At 42.7% G+C, this 13069-nt stretch overlaps 1 protein-coding gene across 6 annotated transcripts in view; it reads left to right on the forward strand.

Moving 5' to 3' along the window:
* FSTL4 (follistatin like 4) overlaps positions 1 to 13069 on the forward strand; it is a 201878-nt gene that overhangs the window by 107262 nt on the left and 81547 nt on the right. For all 6 annotated transcript variants that reach the window (XM_061457080.1, XM_061457079.1, XM_061457082.1 and 3 more), the window contains one exon: positions 1616 to 1736. In XM_061457080.1, the coding sequence (XP_061313064.1) occupies positions 1616 to 1736 (121 nt within the window). The remainder of the gene's footprint in view (positions 1 to 1615; positions 1737 to 13069) is intronic.

The following is a 13069-nucleotide window of genomic DNA, read 5'->3' on the forward strand; positions in this document are numbered from 1 at the left end:
GAGGACACACCTGCAGAGCAGCTGCAGGGTCTCACAGCAGTAGTGGTCTCAGTTTATGTGTAGAGTGCTAATTCTTGATTTCTCCTGTTAGCTCAAGCAGCGAGATGATTTTCACGTGCTCCCATGTGACCAGTTTATTCTCCCAATTTTCAGGCGGTTTCCCTTTTAGGCAATGAGGAATAGCTAATTTTCCATGTTACAGTCTTGCCAGGCCTTCTCTTGCTTCGTTAGGCAGCTTTGTTGTTGATTTGGGTTGGCTCTCTGCAACTTCAAAATTCCCCCAAAGATGGGGATTTCATTGCCCAAGGGTAGAGGCAGCTGAAGCGAACGTGGTGCAATGGGATCTCCTCCTCTCTGGCTGCTGCATGAGCTGCTGCCGTGCCTTTTCTTTCTTATATTTAAAGGAAAAAGATTCTCTTGAGCACTATAACCTTGTGTGCAAGGAAAAACACGAGGCAGGTAACGTGCTCTGCTGCAGGAAAAAGGCAGTTTTAAGGCCTTTAGGAGGCTCATTGCAGAAGGACTCACCCCAAAGGAGAAACTGGAAGCAGAGACCCTCTGGGGAGGACAGTCCTGCACTGGGGCAGCTCCTTGCACTGGGAGGTGATGGGGGTCTTTGCCCACTTGATTATTCTCCACAACAGAATTGCTTTAGGCAGCCGATGGTCCATCCCTCTCACTTTAGAGCTGCTTTGCCTCCTGGCTGCTGGCACACCCCATTGAATGCTTTCCCTCTGAACCTGGCAGTGTGTTGCAGCCATGGGCATGCAGGGCTATTAAAACTGGTGGTAATAGGAATGTTATTTCCAGTTCAAACTTGAATGTATTTTAAAGTCAGATTCGTAAATCTACCGAATTTGTTGCAGCTGAAGTGTTTTGTGGTCATTTTGGGTTGGTTTTTTTTCTTGACATTAAATCAAAAGGACTAGTAAAAACTTGTCGGGCTTATGAGAAGTTAATCAATTTCCAATACAAAGACAGACAAAGGGAAATTTCCATCTTTAGAAGATTGATCTTGGAAGTTATGGTTGATCTCACTCTTATTGAACACTTTTCCTTGCCAGGTGAAGGGTCATTTTCTTAGCGTTATTACTTTAAATTGCTTCAATATAATGAGCCAGAACTAGAATAGTAAATAAAAGAGTCCCTGTGCTACAGCAAAAAGCTTTCCTGCCTGGAAGATGCAACACTTCAGCAGTTTTCTTTGCGTTCTACAATAAATCAGGAGAACCCAATATGTTTGTTATGCTTAGGTCTGATTTTGGCTCTTTGCTAACTTGGATGTATGACTTCAAAAGCTCTCACCATTTTTAACGTAGAGGGTGTGAAATATTTGCAATACATAAGAAACAAACTGTCAGGGGCTGGAAAAACACTTCTAGTGTTGAAAATACCATGCATTCTTGTAGTCCTAAAAGCAAGGAACACCATTTTGGCCTTACCTCCAGAGAAGAAAACCAGACTTCCCTTGTTTTCACAAAGCAAATACATAATGATGTATATGATAAATATATCTCGCCCCAAAGGTCATGTAATGGAAAACCTCTTGGATGAGCCAGAATGGGGGTCTGTAGCTGTACATTTCATGTAAGATTTCCTGTTCTCTTTGCTACAGCTAATGAAGGAGGAGGACCTGGAAGATGATTTGTTGGATTGTAGCCTAGAAGACCTTCTCCGGTTTGATGATTACAACAGTGATGGTCACTTAACGCTGCAGGAGCTCTACACAGCCTTCCGTGAGTCCTGAGGCTTTTGTCTCTCCTGGGTGTTGAAGACGTGAATATTTGTGATGGCAGCATTGCTTTCCTAGATACGGTCAGCAAAGCTAATTCCTCTTTGTGTTTCATGCAATGGAAACACTATGTAAGGCTTGTTCCCAAAGGTTATTGTGCTCCAAAGGATAAGCGTGAGCTCGGAGTTTGCTTGAGGTGTTTGAGGCTTATTGTTTTCTTGTGGATTTTGTTGTGCTCCTTGTTGATGGCAGTGGAGAGATGTTGGTGCTCTGGCCAGGTCTGTAGACCTGAGTATGTGGTTTCTGAGTAACCCTGAGGATATATGGTGGTAACCTCTCTAAATGTCTTCCGGTAATGTGAGTGTTTGTTGTGGGGAAGGTGTTTTACTGAATATTCTGCCTGGGAATGATGTTTTCCACGTTTTGTTTCCATGTTACTGGATTATGTGCAGTCTTGATACATATCTCAGTACCATTTGCAAGGATCCCTAGGTCACCAAGCTACTAAGTGTGCAAAAATAAGTACTTGTGTCATCCCATTTATTCTCGTTACTTTATGTTCATGCTTTAAGTTAAGCATTCATTGAAGTCCTTCCCTGGAAAAGGCCCATGTTGTCTCCTTCTCCTGGATGGCAGACAGTTTGATTGATGCCTGTCCCTTTGGGAGACTAAAAAAGAAAGGCAGAAAATGTGGGGTTTTTTTCAATGATCAGAGCTACCCAGTACTTGTATGTGGTTATTACTCTCTAAAGAAAATCAGGGTTCAATTGTTGGAAGTGTTGAGTACAGGCCAGTGACAAGTTGATTGCTTCTTAAACTGGACTCTCAAACTTTTGTATGTGGCATTTATAGAATCATAGAATAGTTTGGGTTGGAAAGGACCTGAAGATCATCCAGTTCCAAACCCCCCTGCCACGGGCAGGGACACCTCACACTAAACCATCTCACCCAAGGCTTCGTCCAACCTGGCCTTGAACACTGCCAGGGATGGGGCAGCCACAGCTTCTCTGGGCACCCTGTGCCAGCGCCTCAGCACCCTCACAGGGAAGAGCTTCTGCCTGAGAGCTCATCTCAGGCTCCCCTTTGGCAGTTTAAAGCCATTCCCCTTGGCCTGTCCCTACCTGCCCTTGTTGAAAGCCCCACTCCAGATGTCTTGTTGGCCTGCTTAGATACTGGAAGGCTGTTTAAAGTGCTTTAAAATTGGCCCCAGTTGTCACCTTGGACCTGTTTGAGCCATATATGCGTTTAATTCAACACAGCACACTCAAAACAGGAGATATACAGTAAAACATAAAACCTCATGCATTAAGAAGGCCATAAAGTGAATTAACCCTGCTATAAAGGCTTGACATGCAGTTACTCGGAGCATATTTGGATCAACGGATTCTCAAAGTCACAGCAACTTGAAGCTGAATTCCAGGAGTCATTTGTATGAGGTTTTGGTTCAGTGAATTTTAAGTAGGCAATGAAAATAAGACAAGTACAAAATATTAGCCAGAGAACAGAGATGGTAATCAATAAACTGCAAAAATACTGTAACAGAACCCAAGGCGTAACAATGAGTGTCTATCAAGAGGATTTCAGGTACGAAGAGAATTGTTCTTCATCTGAAGCTGAAAATCAGGCTGACTAGTACAAATTTCCTCAGAATCTTTGCCTTTATGTTAATGGCTTATCAGCTTTCAATTTAAAAACGAAGTTGCTTGCTTGGAACTTCCGAAATTTTGGGGAACTTCAGTTGGGTGTAATTTATCTTTTCCCTTTGTTACGTGATGTAGGAAAAAAACCCTTCAAAAATACTTCAAACACTTGTCTTTAGCACACACTTTGAGTGCTTATGAAGATTGTGCTTTGCTATAAGCTAAAATCAGGCTTGTAAGAGCAGTTTAAGGGTACAACGTTCTGCACATCTTTCCCATTTTTGGCCTATTCAGGTGATGGTTTTGTTGCTTGAAATCCACCCAAGCTGCTCATTTCTGCATGCTGGCAGCAGGCTGCGGGGCTGGCTGCTTAGCAAGCTGAGGAACATAATGGCCAGCATTCAGTGACATCAGAAAGTCTCAATCTAATTTATTCTCTCAAAGCCTCCATCACATCTGTTTGGGTGCACTGTGTTCTGGTATAGTGCCGCAGTGTTGGAAAGGTTTGCGGATGACCTTGGCAACATGAAGAGCTTCCAATTTGTCATTCTGTGCTGCTTTAGACGTTGTATTTTGTTTTAAAGAGTCTCCTGGCCTCTCTGTAACTTAACAGAGCCACAAAATGTCTTTTTCTCACTCCGTCTCTTGCTTTCTCTTGACCTATTGTCTCTTTCCAAGACCCACGGAATTCAAAAGGCATTTTGATCCCTCTTCGTGTTGATCAGTTGTAAATGAATGAAAAGTGCACGGATGAGATAAACCCAACCTCTTACCTTTCCTGAAACTTGGTTTCACCCTTCCAAGCAGTGCGTGCAATAGGTGCTATTTTTAATACTCATTTCTACTCATGCTAACCATTTTCACACACATCTGAATGCACAGCTTTGGATTATGGACAGAAATAGCATCCCACCTACCAACCCTATCATCTTTCTTCTGATTTTCTGAAAGTTCTTTTGTTTCTGAACACCCAGAATACAATTTCTAGGAGCCGCTTGTGCGTATGAGGATGCCTAGAAATATCTATTAACACAGACCTAAGTATCACTGTTCGAATTGCCTTAATCATACATAAGTAATGCATGAGGTGGATGAAATGCTCTCCTGGCAGCTCTGGCAAGAACAACTTGTAGGTGTCTTTAATTTCTCATTAATAAATGTTATTAGATAAGCAGGCTCAGGGCCATAATTAAACAGTTTTAATTGTTTAATGGTGGTCTCAAGATTTTCACATTCTAAAAATAGAGCACTAGCAAATATATTTGTCTGTTGTCATTATATTGTCACAAAGAGTCACTAAGTGAGTAATAAATGAAAGGCTTAGTTGTTCTAAGAGCTAAAGCAGAGCATGCGTCTAATTAATCAGCATGAAGATAGTCTGGTGAATTGGCAAGCACATACCCAGCTGAGTCATACTTTAAATATGCTCAGATGAGTGATTTTTGGATATGACTCCTGGAGCTGTATCTGACTGGAGGCTGTTAGAATTAGACATGTCACTTTTGGCATTGCTGTTGTCTTCCATAATGGGAAAGTAGCAGGTTGGCAGATGTGACAGCCTAGCTGAAGGAAGAAAAAAATCAGTGTATTCTTCTAGATCTATATTATCAGCAATGTGGACAGGTCAATTTGTAATACAAATATATCAAAGGGAGGGGAAACATGCGTTCCATCAAAATGGTTTTATCTTGTCAATATTGTTTAGCTAATAAGAAGTTACTAACCCTGCGATAAAATCCCCTTGAATTCTAGCTCATTGCCAATTAGAGCATTCTCCTAACCAACATCCCTGGCTCACCGCTTCACTTCGCATTTCATTACGGTTTTGAGCAACCCCGTCTAGTGGAAGATGTCCCTGCCCGTGGCAGGGGTTGGAACTGGATGAGCTTTAAGGTCCCTTCCAACCCAAACCATTCCATGATTCTATTTCACTAGGTCAGGTTGAAGTTATACCCCAAGATACTCCCTCCATCTCCACACCGTCGTGGCTTTGAGATCGCTTTGCATGCCCTGTGCTTCCCAGTGTGGCCCGTCAGGTCTGCTCTATCACACGGATTCTCATAGCTCTGCAGCAACATTTTGAGACCCTTGATGTCCTATTTGGATCACAAAAAAAAAAAACAAACCACAAAGGTAGTTTTAAAGAAAAACACTGAATTGTTATTTTTCAGTCCAGTTGTCATTTCCCAAGCATTTATGCATATATGTTGCATGTAGGCAGAAAATTGCTGTTTCTCTAAGATGAGAGACATGTCATCATCTATGGATATGTTATTATTTAAAGAACACAAATATTGTTTGGAAGGAGCATATTTCAGCAGGTGGTGTTGGACTGGCTCCAGATTTATTGCATTCATCCTAAAATCTCCGGTGGCTGTATTCCCCACCAGGCAATGCACAGGAGCGAGCCATCCATTGCTGACCCCTCCAGGCATCCCCAGAGGCTCCTTAGGAGTGTGGAGTAGAAACCAGATTTATTTTTGAGGTGTGCATATTTCTGATTTGCTGGAAACTACTTTAGGGCAGAGCTTTGTAATTGTTCCAGAAGCGTGGAGATTGATGCTTGCTGGGGAAAAGCTGAGTTCTACCTTGAGGAAGAGGGAATGAAACCTAAAGAAGGGCTATTGGGTCAGGTGGGAGAGGGAGCTGTTGGGTTAGGAAGGAAGCTTTCAGCAGTATATCTATTCTTGGTAGACATCACAGCTTAAGGAAGGTGATAATGAAAATGAATATCTGTATTGGATAAAATATGTCCATAATATGGGTTCTCCATGTGCATCTAGCAAGCCAGCTGTTCCAGCAGAAATTGCATCTGTAAATTCCATGTTCAGATGAAGCATTTACTCACACCTTTTCAAATCTGTTCTCCTTGATGGCAGATGGGGTTGGGTATTTGTTACTGCTCCCTTCCAGCCAGATTGGTCAAGCCCAGTTAATGATATTAGACAACTATATTGTGAAGTAGAATTTTTTGCTTGAGGTGTTCTCTTAAGCAATACTGCAGCAACACTTATCTGCAGGATCAAATCATAGTCCTAAAATATTGACGATTTGTGTACCATGCTCTGCTTCTTCAGCTGTAATCTCCCTGCTATGTGATTTTTCTTTCGTGTTGCTGCAGATACTGGTACAAACTTGGAAATAATTCATTAGCTTGCAAACATTGATTTGCTTCGGTGAGCTATGTGATATCTAAACTTCAAAAACGGGGAGCATCAGCCTCTGCTTTCGGTTTGAGGCAGTGTTAGAGGTGATGTGAACTACTTAGGGAAAGAAATGAGGTTTCCTTCAGTTGGCCAAAGCAGCCCATTCCTGCTCGCCTGGAGGAATGGCGTGGAGCCGTGTTACTGAGGAGGAAGTGAAGGATAAAATCATTTCCTGGAATGATTAATTTAATAGTGCAATCTTACGGCCGAAAAAAAAACCAACCTAAAAGTTAAAAATCAAGCTAAAAAAATACTGTAAATCTCTTTAGCTTGATTTCTGCGGCAGAGATGATGGGGAAAACCAACAAGCATCCAAGCCACTGCAAAAGCATTTAGTAACCAACATTTCCACAGCTAGGCTGTGATCATTACACTGGGTTTTTAGGCTTTCTTTGGACCGAGCCAGCAGTGGTGTGTTGTAGGTAGATGCAGCAGCTCAGCAAAGTGGACGTACAGTGCCCAGGGGCTCTGCGTGCAGGGCTGGTGCCCATGCTGCAGCACAGGACCGAGCTCCAGGCACACACTAGAGGTTGGAAGTGCCTTTGGCCAGCTCTCAATACATTTTTTACTGTTTAGATCATCTGCAGAAGCACCTAACTCCTTACCTCATGCATAAATGGAGTGTAAGATGCCTGGCTTGAGCACTAGGAATCATCCTGTAACACATGTAGGATGCCTCGGCTGGGATAACCTTACTCGCAGGTTCATTTTAGCAGGCAGGTAATTTTTTAATGTGGAAAACTTTATTGCTTTGATTTTCCTTTATTTCTTTTTTCTTTTTCTTCCCTGCCTTGCTCTCAAAGAAACACATTCTGCAAAAAGGGTGATTTCTTTTTCTCTCTCTTTTAAAGTTCTTCTCATTGTGAAACTCTTCACTTCTGAGTTTGAAGCCTAAAATAATATCACTGGGCTCCAGCAGAGCCTTCTGTTGTTCATCGTTCCCCAAAACAGCTGTCAGAGTCAGGTTTTGGTTTGTATCCTCAGTTGTTTTGCTGCATTTTGAATGTAGTAAAAGGTATTTTCTCAGAGGGAAAAAAACCCAGAATTAATTTGTAGCAAGAAAGTCAAATTCAATCTGAGCAAAAATGCTTTGGAAGCTGAAATATGGTTCCAGGGGAGAAACTAAGAATGCTCTGATTGAGAAAGAAATATGTTGCATGTGGCTGTGTGCTTACCAGTGGAAAGAAGGACACGGTTTTGCCTTAGGCCAGAAAGGGGAATGTTTCCACATTGAGACCAGACACTAATTCATCTAACCGGGGTTTGCTGCTCAGTTTTGTACTCTGCTTAGTTTCTATACTTTGGCACTATGATTTGAATTAAGAATCTGCTACAGTAAAGTTTTGGCAGAATTAATGGCAAATGTAGGCATGGTTAAAATGGTGATTTTGTGGTTTTTGCTCAAAAATTAGTGTCCAGCTTTATCTCATGAACAGGCAGGGAGAGCATCTGAAACTGGTGCTGTTTCTGTCTGATGTATTAGGTGCACACCAGAATCAGTGCGCTCGAGTGTGAATTGCCAAACTCTAGTATCTTTTTCATATCTCTCTCATTTCCAAAGATGCTATCTGCAAAATGTCAATGGGCTTAATGTGTGATGACTGAAAAAGAGAAAATGAACTAATTACAAGTTGTTATTGGAAATCTATTGTCTACAAATTGCAAAGGAAACTCACTAGAATTCAATATCCTGGTAGGTTTAGAATGCTTTTCGGGGTGCATTGAGCTGGTAAGCTTGGGTTTTAATGTGAGAATTTGTGATGTGGAATAGTGCTTTGGAGGTGATCTAGTACAGGCCCTAGCAAATGTCTCCACGTCTCCTTGCAAGGGTAGGATATCTAAATATTTATAAGTACTTATGAGTGACTCACTGGTGCATAAACCCAGGCAAATACCATTTCTCCAAAACTTATGTGATCCATACCAGCAGTGCTCACTGAAGCAATTTCACATACACAAATAATAGTAGTTTGGGTTGCTTGCAGACACAAAATTACATCAGTAAAGAGCAAATGCAAGTATTGGTGAGATCATAAATTGGCTGGCAGCCCTACATACATAGAATCATAGAACGGTTTGGGTTGGAGAGGACCTTAAGGATCATCCAGTTCCAAACCCCTTCACACCTTCAGATCACGTAGGCAGGGATCTGAAAAGTGTAATTTGTGTTTTCAATGAGCTGGGATGAAGCACTGCAGGCTTTCCTATGGCTTTGTTCCACTAGTGCAAACCCAGAGGCCAGTTCTGGAAGTCAGACCCAAACTTCATGTTGCCATTTCCTTTTATCTTGCAGTCAAAAGACTCTTTTTGCGGTCAAAGACTGCAAAAGACTTTTGTGAAGCAAATACAGGGCACTCAGCACATCAGTCCTTCCTTCCACTCCATCCATCTCTGTTGTCAGCTGGGATTTCTGTGTTCCTTCCAGGTCTCAATGGAGATGTTGAACAGCTTTGGGCTTTGGATGACTAACCCCATTTGAGTGGTCCCCTCTGAGAAGTGCTTTGAGATCTGTCCATCAGCCAGTTCTTAGTTCATTTAGCACGTACTTTATTGATATTGTATAGCATTACAGAGCTGCAGTGCTAATTTCTTAATCAAAATGCCAGAGCAGCCATCAGAAAATTACCAAGTACAGTACATATCCCCAGTGCAATGATACGATTTATGTAGAGCCACAGCTGAGATGGTTTTATTTCATGTTCTTCACAGAAGAAAATCTCCTTGACAAATCCAGGATGCCCAGATAGAAACAGAGAAATATAGCAGTAGGAAATTGCGTAAGCTGAACGCAAGGGTTGGTTCTGCTTTAATACTTCCAGAAAGAATAAAAACCAGTGATAACCTATAGAGAAAAGGAAAAAGCTTCAGAGATGCTTCAGCGGCATCAGGGTTTGAAGAGAAACTCAGCTGTCGCCAATGTCAGTCTTTAGCACCATCATAAAAAGCTCATTCTCAAGATAGGCTGAGAAAGTTGGGGCTGTTCAGCCTGGAGAAGAGAAGGCTGCATGGAAACCTCAGAGCAGCCTTCCAGTATCTGAAGGGGGCCTATAGGGATGCTGGGGAGGGACTCTTCATTAGGGACTGCAGTGACAGGACAAGAGGTAACGGGTTAAAACTGAAACAGGGGAAGTTTAGATTGGATCTAAGGAGGAAATTCTTTCCTGTGAGGGTGGTGAGGCACTGGAATGGGTTGCCCAGGGAGGTTGTGAATGCTCCATCCCTGGCAGTGTTCAAGGCCAGGTTGGATAAAGCCCTGGGTGAGATGGTTTAGTGTGAGGTGTCCCTGCCCATGGCAGGGGGTTGGAACTGAATGATCTTAAGGTCCTTTCCAACCCTAACTATTCTGTGATTCTATAAGTTTGCTGATGATCAAAAGTTCAGAAAGAAAATCAAGAGCTCTCAAAAGAAATAAATACCTGGGAGCTCAGGCCTGCCATGAGTCCAAAGCACCACTTCTGCCATCACATTTCCCCTCTGCAGTATCTAAAACACAGCTGCAGAATTATTCTTTCTACAGACCAGTAAGTACAGGTCCCACAGAACTTATGTTTTTAGCCACACTTCAACCCTAGAACTTCCACCCCAGTCCAGGCACCAACACCCCAGTAGTATTATTAGAAACTTGCTGCTTAGAGAAGTAATTTGTGACCATGATTTAACAAAACGAGTAAAAGAAATATGCTGAGTGCATGCATTATTTGTCGTTCTGTTCATCATGGGAACCTGAATAATGTGTTAAAGGAGGTCACGGGTGCCTTCCTGGTCACTGAAACACCTGGAGCAGTGTCCTGCTGTGGTGTCAGTTTGCAGCACTGTGCATCCCAGCCCTAAAAACTGCTGGAAAGGGGACAGAAAGGGAGTGGGAATGACTGTCATTTCAAAGCAAGGCAGCAAGAAAGGGGCAGGGTGAAAAGTGAGACGCACAAGCTTAGAGAGCTGGGCTGGGTCAGCCTGGAGAAGAGAAGGCTCCTTAAGGGGAGACCTTAGAGCAGCTCCAGTGCCTAAAGGGGCTACAGGAAACCTGGAGAGGGGCTTGGGACAAGGGTCTGTAGGGACAGGCCAAGAGGGAGTTGAGATGAAGAGACTGAGATGAAATCTCATTGGCAATAAAGTTAAAAATGAGCCATCCAGGAGATCCTGATTGGCAGGACAGGAATCTCACTCAGTTATTATTCTTAGGAATGCTAATGTGGTTTTCCTTATTATGCTGGTCCTGCAACAAAAGGCTGTGGTTTCCCATGGCGGACACCTTGGCTGGGGTGAGAAGCATGGCCCTTCCTGTCCTGCTTCCTACAGCAGGGCAATGCAGATTCATGAACAGACCAAACCAGGTGGAACCAAAACTTCCTTTTCAGCCCAAAAAAAAAAAACCAAAAGAACATGGCAGTCCTTACATCTATAGCTTATCTCCAAGCATCACTAGATAGGGTTTATATTCCTGTAGGACCTGGAGGCAAAGTGGTTTCAGAAGTGATTATAAGATCTGGTTGCATTTGGTCATTACTGATAGCAGAGGCTGTTATCTTCAGTCTTTTCACTTCAGGGGCCTGCGGTAGCAACTAAGAGCTGTGTGCCAGATTCTTCTGCAGTAAACAGCATAAAAGTGTGCACCGTCTGTCTTTAATTCATTTAACACTGTGGTAGCCACTGAAATCATCTCCAGCCCCTGAAACAAGCCCATATGGTAATTTTCAGCCTTAAGAAGGTATAAAACAGTCGTGTGTTCTGACTACTTTAGGGAGCACATCAAGACTTATTTTAACACTAATTATTATTGGGGGGGTTTATCATTAGTATATATTCAGTGTAACATAAACCATGCAAAATGCACATCTCTCCTAAATAGACTGGTTTGGAGGCTGCCATGAGGTGTAATGCATCTTCTGGCAGAGCTAATGGAGCTGGTTGGCTTTTAATACAATTTACTAACCCATCATCTGCTAAAATATGAGATGTATATGAGTCAAAATTTGCTACAGAATTGCTATTATCCTCCCTATTTTGTTTTAAGATGTATTTTTATGAACCCATTCACTCCAAGTCAGACAAGATACATTTGTGGAAAGACTCCAATATGTTAATGGGTATTTACTGAATACTTCAATGTTACGTGATGAACAGGCACAGTGGATTGTAATTAATACATTGACATCCAATGCCTATTGCTGAATGGAAGATGAAAGCAGTTTGTAATGGATATAGCATGCATTCATCTTGCAGTGTTACATGGACACCCACCAAGTCAAATAGCTTTCAAAGGGAATGGAAGTGCATTTCTTTGCCAGACAGGAGTTTTGTGGCAGTGGAGAAACACACTGACACAGCAGAGATACAGACCTGTGTATGCTGGAGGGGCTGTAATGCATGGGCTCCTTTGGAGAGCAGCACATCCCTCTGATGTTATCATCAGGCTCCTGTGAAGGAGAAGGGATGTTTAGGACATAAAAGAACAAACTCGGTGGCTGCCATCCAAGTGAGCGCCGTTGGTGTCTCTCCCTGCTCTCTTCTTCTGCATTTCCCTTACCCTGCATCCTCGCTGACTTGAATTTGATGAAAGCAAGTGCATTGATGGGAGAGATTTGGCTCAGAAAATAGTTTTCTCCTCTCTTAAATAGAGCGCGAGCAACCCACTTACTCCTCTGATGCATTAGCACATGTGGCCTCTTGAACGGAACGCATTAAACAAATTAGAAGAACGACAAATAATACGGGTGGTATTCTGGTGTGTAAACAGGGCTTCAGCAAGTAAATAAAGCGATGGCAAAAAGCTGCTTTTCAGATTCCACTTTTCAAGCCCCGCAATGAGGCACGAAGGCAATTATGTCAAAAGTGTGTTGAGCAGGTAGAAATAATGAACTGTAAGAGCTCTTTAACAGAGGACGTTGGGGAATAAAAGATTTTTGCCTGCAATAGGCATCATGTGTCCAAGAGCTTTAAAAACAGCAACAATGAAGGAGTGGCAGGTTAGCTTCATTCTCCTGGCTCCTGGGAGAAGAGCAGCAGCTCGGAGCTATCATTGATCAGCTTTCCTTTTGTTAAACATTAGGCAAGGGAGAACTTGGCAGGTGCAATTGCCTTTAAGGAGAAAGCAAGAGGGAAGGGAAAAGGAAAGCCAGGGGTCTCGGTACCGCATTGTGCTGAGCCATCACCTTACTCCTCCCATGTGGTAGCTCTCCAGGTTGCAGGTCTTGCATCAGGCTTTGCAAGCGCTCTTCTGCCCACAAACAGAAAGTGCTCCAAGGAGTGTTAATTGATCCACTCATTTCCTATGATAAAAGGAACTTTGAAGAAATCAGCAGGGCCAGTGGCAATGCAGTTTCATTACGTGCCGGTTGTCAGTGCGCTGGGTAATTTACTCCCAGGATTAGATACAAGTTGCTCACGGAAGAGGTTGAAATACCTGATGAAGCTGTTATAATTCTTGTGGGGGTGTTTGCTTTCTCATAGTTATTATTGCTGCCGTTGTTGTTATTAGTTTTTGTGGACAATGC

The sequence above is a fragment of the Pezoporus flaviventris genome, unplaced genomic scaffold (genome assembly GCF_033815535.1).
Source record: "Pezoporus flaviventris isolate CSIRO_AGI_PZ_B2104156 unplaced genomic scaffold, CSIRO_AGI_Pfla_v1 ptg000023l, whole genome shotgun sequence".
NCBI classification, from domain to species: domain Eukaryota; kingdom Metazoa; phylum Chordata; class Aves; order Psittaciformes; family Psittacidae; genus Pezoporus; species Pezoporus flaviventris.